Source organism: Poecilia reticulata, chromosome 6, assembly GCF_904066995.2.
Source record: "Poecilia reticulata chromosome 6, P_reticulata-male-v2, whole genome shotgun sequence".
In the NCBI taxonomy this organism is placed as follows: Eukaryota; Metazoa; Chordata; class Actinopteri; order Cyprinodontiformes; family Poeciliidae; genus Poecilia; species Poecilia reticulata.
Window position 1 is genome coordinate 23,112,623 of NC_088835.1, and position 13,524 is coordinate 23,126,146.

At 39.4% G+C, this 13,524-nt stretch overlaps 1 protein-coding gene across 2 annotated transcripts in view; it reads right to left on the reverse strand.

The window, feature by feature from the left end:
* The window catches only part of tmem266 (transmembrane protein 266), a 31,577-nt gene that overhangs the window by 9,695 nt on the left and 8,358 nt on the right, over positions 1-13,524 (reverse strand). For both annotated transcript variants that reach the window (XM_008412292.3, XM_008412293.3), the window contains exons 3-5: positions 11,925-12,113; positions 2,027-2,181; positions 578-651 (exon numbers count right to left, since the gene is read on the reverse strand). In XM_008412292.3, the coding sequence (XP_008410514.2) occupies positions 578-651; positions 2,027-2,181; positions 11,925-12,113 (418 nt within the window). The remainder of the gene's footprint in view (positions 1-577; positions 652-2,026; positions 2,182-11,924; positions 12,114-13,524) is intronic.

Below are 13,524 nucleotides of genomic sequence, written 5' to 3' on the forward strand. Positions count from 1 at the left end.
TTTCGGTGAATACGGTCTACGGAATATGGTGTAAATCTATCAGGTAAAAACTAACAGTGACGACAGCAACTTAAACCGATCCATTCAAGTGTTTGTAACATGCTTTGTAAATGAAGAGAGTTCACACGCAGACATATGGGACCTCATAGCAGAAGCTTAAGCCTTGAAAGTCAAGTGTAAGAAATGAAAATGAACGTGTGTAAAGAAAGCGATAATCAATAAAGAACATCTGAGGTGTTGGAAAGGAGCGGCACGGAAAGCTCCATCTGCACTTTAAACCGTCTTTGCTGCGGATCAATCAAATAACCTGTGCAACGGCAGAGACACGAGCGCTCTGGAAATTCAGTCTTCTTTATGCGAATTTCTTTCTTTTTTTTTTTTTTATCAGATCAGAGTACAAAAATGTGTTTGTGCAGTTTGTGCTGGGCATTTCAAAGCTGTTCCCAGTATTGTGCTGAGAACCTGCTGGTGCATTTCATTGGAGCAAGATACTGCACAGCGCAGCATTAATCGTCAGGTCGCTCGCTGCACTGGCTGTAAGTGAGATTGCCATTGTGTTGAGCGGGAGAGGACTCACCTCGGTGAAGAACACAGAGAGGATAGCCAGGCTGATCCAGTGGATGATGCTGGCAAACTGGGGTGCGTTATTAACTGGGGGGCATAAAACACAGTAGCCTATTATTTAAAAAAGACAGAGGGGCACATGAGCTAAACATATAGGCGACGCATTTCACTGCATCGAACATCAAGTGAAAAATACCAGCACGTATGCATCTCCAGATTGAAGCCTGAGGCAGGCACCATGCACGTGCATTCACCACATACTGTACACGCACGCGCCTGCATCTTCCCCTCTATTCATCAGGCTACTTGCGGACGGCATCAAACTGCGCTCGGCTATCAGCAGAGACATTTGTCTTCACGCGCCACATCTCCCTCCATCTGTCTTTGTTTGCTGTGTTCAGTGATCTGTCCTATCAGCCTATTCATCTTCCTCCCAAGTCCTTCCCGCAATCGCACAAGTAGCAGAGTCTGCATTGCTTGATTTCTTGGTCTGTCTTCCTTCTCACGTTTGTCTCTCTTGGTAATTTAACTGGTCAGTCACTCAGTTAGTCCGCTGGGAACACATTTTTTGGGAAATCGCCGGAGGAAAATGGTCTGTCAGCGTGTGAGCCCTGCGGACATAAAGCAGGGAATCCACTCAGACCTTTACCTCATGGGATGAGAGTGAGTCTTAAAGTACAATGAAATTTTGTATGTAGGAGCTTAGGATTGTTTTTCTTTTTTTTATTTGTTGTAGACTTTAGAGTTGTTCATAAATTCAAGTTGTATTTGGCTTCTTACACACTGAATTTGTCTCCCTGTGATTTAATTGTTTATAAGTTATAGTATCGGTGGCTGGAGATGAAATTTATAGTGACATTAGCACAACATAAAAAACAAACTTAGTGTTTTTGCATATCAAATACTTATAACAATGTCATCATTGAAGGTATACTGGAGTAAAGTTGATGATCTATTATATATTTAGAACATTAAATTCAGATTAATAAGAAAAATGCTCCAAGTTAATCACATAATTTTGAAGATGTAAGATATACTGCAGAATTTCAGTTACTCTTACAGCAGTACTGATAAGAAAGTCGATGCTCTTTTTAGTTCAATATTTGCAAACATCAACATTATAACAGTATATTTGAATAAAATTGCCTTCAGTGCTTTTTTAAAAAAATCTTAATGTAGCATTCATGCAACTAAACCTTCATGCTAATGATGGCATGATGAACCTGCCCCTTTGTCTTGTGTGTTAGATCTGTGCTTTGACCCAGTGCCTTTGAATAACAATCAGTAAACAGTTGTGCTGAGCAGACCACTTTCCTGTCCCTCCAAGGGCGTGTTGCCTTCAGTCTACACTGTTAATAATGAACAGAACACACCAACTTCATCAATATTACATCCTCAAAACCGCACTCGCCGTCCCCTCCGACGTCACCGCGGCCACGTCATCTTGGTAAGCATCACTCACACTGCAGTAGCTTGATGTCAATGAGCAACTCCACTGTCAGCAGCAGCACCACCAGGATGACACAGGCCACCAGGAAACAGTTGAAACCTGCTGACAGCAGGCAGACCTGCCACAGTGCCGCCCGCCGTCCACAGCAAGGCTTCAGCCAGTTGGACCTGGGAGGAGGGGGAGACAGGGCGATGTGGAAGAGATTAATAATATTTGAGCAACATCAAAAAGTGGCATCTGTCAAACGCAAAGACATGCAAAGAGATAAGATATGCATGTAGGAAAGGTGCATGACCTTTACATACGTCAATGTGTATTTTTTCCCCCTCAGTTGATATAATTTCTTTGTATGTATGTTTTTCAATTTAAATAGAAATATTTTTAAAAGTTATATTTGATAAATTAGTTTTATGACAAGACTCCTTTGTCAGATTTAAAGTACCTTTAAAAATTACAACCTTGAAATAGGTCTCTAACATACTAGTCATTAAGCTCCCATTGTGAGTTTAAATGTTCTTTAATTGGTTTGATGTAATATCCTGATGTTAAATGTATTTTTGTTAACTGTAAGCCGGCAGTATTTAATAAAAAAAAATGTTGTGTTTCACATGCTGTACTGCTAGAATGAAAAATAAAAACACCTTGCAAAGGAGTTTTAAATGGAAAGGTGTGTGTGTGTGTGTGTGTGTCTTTTTTGCTTGGTTTCCTTTCAAAATATAAATTCTCACAAAAAAAAATGTCACTATCAGTTGTCACCTAAAAGCAATGTCTGTCTGAGGATAAATGGAGTAAAATAAAAAAATAAAATAAAAAAGCTCCTCTTTTCTGCATCAGCTTCGGCTGAAACAGGCAAAGAAACGAACAGCCAGTTGTAACCAGACAGGAAGGAGTAAAAGGGATGAAAATGGCATAACAGAGGAAAATGCACAGAGTTTTTCACACAAGAAACAGAAGATATTAAAAACAGAGATAAATCTATCATAAAAAAGAAAGGGGAAAAAAAAACTCACAGAATTTGTTAAAAAAAAATTATTTATAGTTTACACTGAAACTCAACCAGAATAAACTTTTGGTCACAAATAAAATATCTCAAAGGAAACAGTCCTTTTTGGATCTTTTTCTAATTATGGAGCTATAAGGTAAAAAAAAATAAATAAAAATCAAGCAGCATGATGAATCCTGTCTATTAATTTGTGACAATCAAAACTCTGTGATCCGGGCTTTCCCAAATGTTTAAAGGGACAGTAAGTAACCTTACTGTATGTAAACTTTTGACTTTGAAGGAAATCTAATCTATCTATCTATCTATCTATCTATCTATCTATCTATCTATCTATCTATCTATCTATCTATCTATCTATCTATCTATCTATCTATCTATCTATCTATCTATCTATCTATCTATCTATCTATCTATCTATCTATCTATCTATCTATCTATCTATCTATCTATCTATCTATCTATCTATCTATCTATCTATCTATCTATCTATCTATCTATCTATCTATCTATCTATCTATCTATCTATCTATCTATCTATCTATCTATCTATCTATCTATCTATGGGAACATTTGATAGAAAACTTACTCCTATCAGCTTTACAATCATAAAAATATATGTTTTCTTTAAGTGGAGAAGAAGGAGAGGATACATGTACTTTATGACTGGAGTCATTTTGCTATTAACAGATCTAAACAGTCTATTGATCCTAAACCAAGGTCATCAGAGCAGCTGGAGTTTGACCATGCCGTTGGTCCGTGCCAAGAAATCAAGCAGTGCACTCAGCCCTCCGTAGCAACCGTCTCTAGCTGCCAGTCCCTGCAAATTAGAGCCCAGCACCAGGGGCGACAAAGAGGCAGTGAAGGGTAATGGTTCCTTCCCATGTGCAAACGTACTCTAAGGGAAAAATGTCAAGAAAATATTTATTCATTAAGATATTTCATGCAGTAACAGAACATTTGTGGGAGAACTGTTAAAAGATGGAATGAGCAGCAAAGGAAACCCAGGCTACGATCTGAAAAGCACAATTTCACTCATACTGTGTGAAATCGTAATTCATTCAGACCTTTCCCAAAAGGCTGGCAGAAAAAGGTATTAATTTAATAAACCTGTAAAGAAAAACCCTGACTGGAAGCAGAGTAAATGGCATTGATGGATTACTCCAAGCTCAGAAACTTAATTTTAGGCAAATCTCTTTAAACCTTGAACACCGAAGACCTGAAGTATTTATGAAGAAGAGGGATTGCTTTAGCGGTGGAGCAAGGCAAACAGAGGAAAAAAAATAAAAAAATCACCAGTTCAGGGTCAAATCTGGGTCATTTTATACAGGCTCCCCCTCACAGCCCGCTCACGCACAAATGCAAGGAACACAGATGCACGCTCTGTGTGCAGATAGATGAAATCTGCGGGGAGGCGCGCACCGTGCGCGGTTCATGAAGCCATCAGCTGAGCAGCTCATGCAGAGAAAACGCACCGAGGGACGATCGAAGCACGTCCAGCAGCAGCAGAGTGGGGGGATTAGATCACGAGACTGATCAATAGTAACCTGCGATGGAAGTGATGGCTTGCTGTAAATGATGCCGGCTGCAGAAAAGCCGCTCTGGCTGCACAAAAACGGACAAAGACGCAGAGCAGGACAACTGGCACAGGCAGAGATGGGTCTGGCTGCTCTGTTGGAGCCCCGTTTGCACAGACCTGACAGAGTTTTTTCTGCTTTTACCAGCTCAGTTATACTCATCCTATCACACGGAGTGTCTCTTTCATTACATTGTCTCTAGCAATTAAGGCACAACAAAATACGGGGTAAACCTGTGAAGCAGTGACAAGTTGAAATGAAATTAGAGAAGAAAGGGTTTGTTTTTGTGTGAACTTTTTGGTGGAGAGACTGAGCAGGAGAAAGAATCAGATTAATGACAATCTATTAAGTTCTCTACGCCGATTATAAAAACACAAGTTAATATGTACAAATGCAATCAAAGAGTGAGAAGGCACACAATAGGGAAAATATTGCATTGTTTATCTTGATTTCAATAAACAGTTGGAAATGTTTCCAAACCTCAAAACTGATTTACATTTTTTTTTTTACCTTTCTTGGTCTTCTTACTTAAATGTTTCCAATCATCAGAAAATAAAATATTAAAAAAAATGTTTTTACACCGAGTCCATTTATCAAGGGAAAACATCCAAACCAACGTGTAGAAATATAACTGCCTTGTTGGTTTAATCCTGAATTAAGTGTGATTAATTCAATTCAATTCAAATTCTAAAATACTTTATTGATCTCAGAGGGAAATCAAACATTTTTGTAACTCATTTTGTCCAAGATTTTCAAAGAGTTGTTGTAGATGCTGGACAGGAACATCAACGTCATTCAACATCAGTCTCACAGCCAAACATGGTGGTGGCAGAGTGATGATGTGGCTCTGCTTTGCTGCTTCAGGTCCTGCTGTAAAATCAGGCAAACGTAAACTCTGCTTTCCAGCCGGAAATCCTGAAAGAGAATATCTACTAGCTAGTGACCTTGAGTCTTCCTGCAGGATAATATGAAGCACACAGCTAAGTCCAGTTCTGAATGGTTCAAAACAAACATAAAAATGTTTTGCAATAGATAAGTCAAACTCTGGGCTTACATTTGTTTGAGATACTGTGGTATGACGTAAAACAGGGAGCTCATGCTTGGAAAGGTGCTGCCGCCAAAGGCAACACAACCAGTTTTCAGATTTACTGAGTGACTGTTTTGTCAGAGAGGATTTGTTTGGTTTGAATAACTAAACCTCCTTTCTACGTCAACTCACCATTAAAAGCTCCTTTTCATATTTTGCTAATATGACTTCTGTGAGACAATCCGACGTATGCAAGTGTGACTACCAAAGAACTAAAAATAAATACTCCTTTTCCACTGAATTATACTTTAAACTTGATTAGTCTCAGAGTCTCCGCTCTAATTCAGGTGCTTTACATTTTTCTTAAATATACGAACATTGGGACAGTCTTTAATAGACAACTTTAGCCAAAAACACTTAAGAAAAGATCCTTCTTGACTCAAGTTTTCCCGTCTCCTTTCAGTCCCCCTCCCCCAGTTCTGATAACTATGGATCCCTGTGGTTCCTTGAGTATAAACTTCAACCAATTCACACCAATCTGCTGAACTCAGCAGGCTCGGGCAGAGGAAAATGGGCCACAACTGTGAGCCTGCAGGCTGCTGAACAGCACAGGCTGGGATAGTTTGTCTCCTTCAGACTGCTCAAGCAGTCCTATACCGTACCTTACTTTTAATTTTGAGGAGACATTTTAACTATCGAGCCATCTGTCTACATTTGAATACTCCTCCCTGTTCTTAAGAAAGGGACAAGTGATTTGGGGCCAAACTATTAGGCAATCTTTATCCTGTTAAGCTTAATATTTCCTTTTCCGTGTAACCAGAGCTGAAAAAATGTCTTCTATCACAGCCAAGATAAGCAAATACACCCAGAAGGAATTCTAGCTCATGATAAAGTGTGATGAATGAACTTATTAAAGTAATCAATTGAAAGTTTTGAAGATTGACTTTCTTGCTGCTATAAACCTCCTGCAGCTTCATGTACTGGGGAAATAAAAGTCATTGTAAATTATCACAGCCAAAAAGAAGAGAACGACTGAGAACGACGGATCCCAAACAAGTTTGGGATCCGGCATGGCGCCCATCGTCCCTCTACTCCTGTTCAGCACAATAGCAGCACTCCAGTGGTTTCTAATTACAACAAGGAGTGATTGCTTAAACTGCCCATCTTAGAACAGAGGACGACCTAAAACAGGAAAGTCAGTGACTGATTTTACAAGAGAAATGAGCTACAGTTACTAAACGGAGACAAACAGGAGTTACACCCACAGCCTAGCAGACAAGTTGGCGCTGATGCATGCTTTTTTTTTCCCCCACTAGGACTTTGCTCTCGTCCTGAGAAGCAAACCCATAGTTTGCATATTTGTGAGTATTAAAAAAACATCAAAGCTGACAGTGAAATGTCGTCTGTTGCGTTACGCACAATGCCAGGCAGGAGTGACAATTTGATGAAGGAGCCTTGTGGTTGTTTGAAAAAGAGTCTTTTTAGACGTCCATCAGACACACAACAGGTACAGTAAAGGATCTGGTTCCAAAAGCTAAAGATTCTGTTGCCAGATTCTGGCAAGATTACTGATGGTTGTTTTTGAACAATTGTTACATATCCTCTGGCCTGACGTATTCTGTGGTACAGTGCCTTCCAAAAATGTTAAAACCCAAATTCCGAAGATTGCTGACCTTTAATCTGAGGCGTGCCTTTGCAGCTCCCAGGATTGGGGAGTTTTCATCATTTTCCCATTCAGCTTGCAATCAATCTTGAAGTAATGCGTTTTGAAGAAAACCCTCCCCACAGCATTATACTGCTGCTACCAACATGTGCTACTATCAGGATAGTTGATTTTGGGCAAAAGGTTTTTTCACATCAGAAGGCTTAGGAAGAATAAAACCTTTTGCAAGGAACCATAGGTAGCTGCCAGAAAATTAGAAGAAAAGTTTATTGACTTAATGACATTTGTGGAACATCATATCTGTATAAGTTGCAACTTCTGACTCCAGAACATAAAAGGTTTTTATCCAAACCAATTATCAATTATCAAAAGAAATCAGTTTTGATCTATTTCAGGTCTTTGAATAACACTGAAGAGGACGATCATCTTAGCTAATCTTCTGTTGCCCTGTCCATTCCTTCTTTTCAGTAACAGTTTGTGTCAAAATGCCAACATATGTAAGGCAGTTATTTTTAACGAGAACTGCTGCAAAGTTGGTGAAGGGTCCAAATAACACAACTGAGCAATTTAATTCATATCAGTATCATAATTATATAAATATTAGACAATCTACTTTTCAAAGATAGGTTATCATTGAGTTATTAATGTTGGAATTTAGAAAAGATCTATCAATTTCATCACAAATGTAAAAATGCAAAAAAAAAACAACAAACAAACAGAAAAGATACCAGAAGGATAACACAGTGGAGAGTTGAAGAAAAAAAAAAAGACAAACAGTTTGGCAAAATTCCTACAAAGACGACACCATCTGTAAGCTGCCTCAGTCGCACACCAAGTCAACAACTTGCCCACGTCCCGTAGCAATGTCTGCTCACATAAATAATTCCTGCATTATGCACAAAGTGACAAAAGCTCTCTAGGTTATAATGGTGCGCTCCTGGTACTGCTGCCCCACTTCACACTCATGAACTCTGCTCTGTGAGTGATATTTGGTTACATTACACTTAGTTAGTATTTTTCTATATCCATCACCCATCAACTTTAAAATCACAACATTTTTAAGTCACATTGTTTCTTATCATGTCACATATGCTGGAGCATCCAGAAACTGTTTTAATGTGAGGAAATGAGGCGTATTTTGTAAGACATCAAAACCTGTCAAGTGTTTGATGTGTCACTTACGATGCGCATGTTTTTTTTGTTTTTTTTTTGCAGTTCAAAAAACTTTAGAGTCTATGAGTGCCCCCAAGTGGCTAAACAATTATTAGCAAAATAAATCAGAAAGCAAGTTGCTCAAAGCATCCAAAGGAAAATAATTCCTCATAATTACAGACAGCTGGTTTGCCTTTTGTCGCATTAGATTAAGATTAGCTGAGTGTTACTCTCATCTAGTGTTCAGAAAATTCGAATCAGCCATTATATATATGTGTATATATATTTTTATATTATTTTATTTGTATCCACGTTATCAGTGCCTTATTCACCACATATCACCCATGGATGGCTCCTTTTAAAAGCTTGCACAACAATGTTTTTCGAGGATAGATGTACATTAACACAGTGGTTTATCTTGCTTTTTTCTTCTAATATATAAAGCAAAAATAATAGCTCAAAAAACCAATGAACTTTGAAACTGAATGGTCTCACTTAATTTAATGACTGCTGCAAACAATATTTTGCTTACTTTTGGCAGAAATTATAAATGAGACAGAATTAAGAGTGAAAAGATTGCACAATGTCAAATAGAAAGAGATTTGAGCCCATGATTTAGGCAAGCAGTCGCACAGAACGCTGCAAGTAAAGTAAACTATAAAAACGGAACGTAAATTGTAGATAGTGACCATAATTTTTCACATCACCCCAAGTCCGGATCTCAGCAAATAAAGCATGAGCTTTTAGGTCAGGACGCAGTGGCAAACATAACTCTATGGAATGCGCAGGAAAACGCAACAGCGATTGACAGATTGAAATCATGCAGCATGCAACACATTCCTTCATTGTGTCATTCTTAGGATGTCACACAGCTTAGTCATGAAGGTATCCGGTGGTTCGTCTGATAAATGAGAGCATGAAACTATGATGACAAGGAGTTTTGGAATGCCTGTGACCGGATAATCAGGAATTTCATTACCAAAGTTCATTGACGTACTGTAACACATGGACATTGTTGTCCTTAAAAACTTCATAGCCCTCTATAATTACAGCAAGAATATATATTTTTTTCATTTAGAAACCAATGCAGATATTCACTTTATATAAAGCAGCAAAGCTATAAATCTAAATAAGATGCGAGGGCAAAATTAAGTTCACCTCACGACCCAGAAGCTTGTCTGTATCAGCGGATCACATTGTTGTGGAGGAATTTTGGACCAATGTTGATCAGTTAATAAAGGGCTTTCCATCAGCAGCACCTGGCTGCTTCTTTACATTTTCAGTCCCATAGAAGCCAGTTCAGTTTGGCTTCATTTTTCTTTAATAATTACAATGTGGAATTTTACTTATTTATGTCTTAGCTCACCTGAGGTAATGTTAGATCGTTCCAGAGCCTTGGAGAGACCAAAAGATTTGAATAATGTCCTGTTACAAAACCTCTCGAGACGGAAAGTCCACCTAACCAGACAGACTTGGCCGGAAAACTATTTATCAGAAAAAGAGCTAAGGGCAAAGACACTTAGCCTGTTGAAGTTCAAAGCCTAAAGAGACAACTGCAGACTTGCAGTTGGAGCAACAGAAATGCAACTGCAATCTACAGTGTTGACTCGGGGAGTTTAATACAAATACAAGCCACATTTTTCCAAAGGTGTGTAGAGTAGAGACTAAAACTTGTGGTGCGGTGACTTGGGAGAGGCTGTACATGCAAGAAACTCCTCATTCAAGAAAACTATTCACTTATTCTTGAGGAATAAAACTCCTCAAGAACGAACACTTCACTTATTCCTCAAGAATAAGTGAAGTGCAGTAAAACTACTAATAGTACCTTGTTTTCTAATGGTTACTTCAATTATATGTAATTAGTCACTAACCAACAAAATTTGATATATATGTAGGTGCATCCACTTTACAATTATTTACCACATAAAATACGTTAAAGTGGGTTGTAATGTGACAAAATCTAAAAAAAGTATCAATGTCTTTGAATAGTTTTGGAAAGCACAATGACCTTTATGCTTATAGTCAAGGAAGAGACGTGCAGTTTTCCATTGCACACTGCTAAATCCCGCAGGGGCCATAAGTTTCACATAGTGTTACACCAAAGCTCTCACTGGGACGATAATTTGCAGAGCTGTCGGATTGTTCCCTTTGGTTCACCATTGCTAAGGACGTGTGTTTTCTATTCAATATGTGAGCAAGACAGTGATCTGAATGAGACAGAGGCTGGAAGTGGGTGTTTTGGGCAGGACCCATCTGTCCCTTGCCTTCGTCCCACAGAGCCTCCAGCCTCAACTGGGCCAAACAGGCAGAGTCCAGTCGGCCATCGGCTGACCATGTTCGTGCACCAGGGGCCTCAACGGCGAGATGCCGAATGCTCTAATTAAGCTTATGCTGTTTGTCTACTTTTCTGCATGGATGCCAACATCACAGCATGCCAGGAGGGCTGTGAGTCATGCTTCCTGACTGGAAAGCCACAGACACTTGCTTCCAGGGGTGCTTAGGGAGGGGTGTATCCTGTCCCGCAGAATGCTGGGCAGCATGGCATTATGGCATTATGGCGAGAACAAAACAACACAAGGCCAGAACAAGAAGGCCTTATGGGCAGAGAGCGCACCACCACAAGGTTCTGACATTTCAGGATGGCCGTGGTGCTAACAACACCTTTTGTTTTCCGCCGGTTATCGAAATTGCAAACACAAACCTGTGCGGAGGAGAGAAATTGCCGTGTCATTAAGCTACAACGAACACATCAGTGGAGAAAATGCCCATTTAACATGGTGACACTAATGCATTTATTTTCAGTTATCATCATCTTACAGACTTTATTGTAAAATGAGGCATGATTCAACATGGCAGGTATAATTACAAAATGCAAATATGAGCAATGGGGAGAAGAACAGCAGAGCTTTTCACCGGCAGGGTAGATTACAGATTGCAGTAATTGCAATTCTGCCATAATTAGAAATGGAGCGCTTTGACACAAAGAGCAGACATGGTGGCTCACACACAATATCTCTGATATCTTCTTAACAATGGAGCAAATACCCAGAACATTAATCAATACGTAATTGCATTTCTAGTATTTTTACGTCTATCAAACTACTTATGTATTATTATCATGTCACTAACTTGTTTGCAGCTCTTTGATATCCAAGTTATGCGGAAAACTAAGACACTCCGTTGAATGTTCTGGTTTGTGTTAAGAAATACGGTAACACTAGTTTAAATCCCTCGTCAGGCTCATAAGCTGTGGCAATATTCTTATAATTTTTCTCCCAATGTGATACACATTTGGAAGCCAATGTGTGAGAGATTTTCTCACATGACAAAATGATTAAAAAACGTGTGGTGCTCTGTGTAGTTTCAGAAGCCATCGCGTTTAAGGGATTTACACCTCAGTATAACAATGGTGAAATTAGTGTTTCAGGTTTAACATTATATACACAATACGTGGCTTTACGAAAATAAATACACTCGAATCCGATTCCTACCCATCTCTGTTGTCCTCTTCGTCAGGGTTGGAGATGAGCTGGGATCCAGCCAGAGATATGTCCAGGGCCGCCAAAGGCAAGTCTCTGTAGGTGAAGTTGACCAGCTGGACTGGAGCCATGCACTGGTTGTCCTCCTCCACCTGCTGGGAGATGACCTCCAGATCCGAGGCTCCACCCTGGGGAGGAGCTCTGTGACACAGAAGATAGACCACAACCAAAGCAACAGTACAGTTAGGGTGCTGAATGAGTCATTTTGCATGTTTTAGTTGATTAAAGATGAACTCAAACATTTTGTATTTAGGTTTTCAACATGTCCATACCATGACATATTCAAGGGTCTTTGTGTATGTAAATTTTTAGAGCATACTTCAAGTTTTATTTTTGTTTGTTTGTTTTAAATGTGGCTTAATTTGTGTTGAATAAATAATGACATGATAGTATTTGCTGTGGGTTTGGTTTTCTAAAAATCAATCGTCATTTTGCAGGTATAGTTTTAACGTTAAACCCCTATAATTGCAAGTGGGTGTACTCCTCTATTTACTACTGTATAAATGTTGTTAATGCAGACTTTCCAAATCCAAGTTCTACAAAATACATAAAAATAAACTCCAAACATTCACCAGATAAATACTGATGATCAATGGAGACTTGTTTGTGGGACACATACAGCGAAAACATTTGCCCAGAAGGCAATGATAATCTAACATACATGATTAAATGCCAAAATGCTATGAAGACAAGTATTTCAATTGAAGATTCAGTCATTCAGCATGACTGAATCTTCACTGCACCATTGTCAAACAGTCACACTAACTGGACAGCTTACATTAATTGACCAAAGCCGATAAATGGCGTTGCACTTCTCTCGTGTTCAGAATTGTATTTTCGTTTTTAGCTTCATCTTCTTTGAGATGCAAGCTAAATTTGGCAGAACCCGGCAAAGTATCGTTGTCTTCCACTGAACTAGAGTACATAGAGAGGACTGCAGTCCGAGTGGCTCAGCCAATAGCGGGCAAGGATAAGTCACCCTGGAACAGGAGACACACATTGCTTGGCAGCAATCCCAGAGCAGCCAGCGTGGGGACATCAATAACTGGAGTACTTATCAGTGGAGGAAGGCATTGATTACAAGACGGAGAACAAAAGCCAAAAGGGGTTGGTGAATTTTGCAACCTCTGTGATAGAGGTGAAGCAGAGGAGGAAACAACTGGTTAGAAGATGATCACTGAGCAGACTGGAAAGGAGCATTCGCAACATGGCAAATCAGAAATATTTGCTTCTCAAACTTAGCTTATTGTTTAGCCCTCGCAACATGAAATGCCGGAGCCGTTTTCTTGTCGCCTCTTTTGTAATGCCAGTGGAGCTATAATTGCATTTTTCAGCTCGAGGGTCAAACATGAACACGGCACAAAATGTGCCTTTGCATCCCAATTTTATCCATGGAGCTGGCACCTCTGACAAGCTGCAACAAGGACACTAATCATTTATGACAGACACAAACTGTTTAGTGCATCAATATCACATTTTTAGACAGTCGTGGAGGAGGCCAGGAGCAATTGTGTGCGGAGCCCAGGATAAGATGGCTAATTGCCATCCCGAG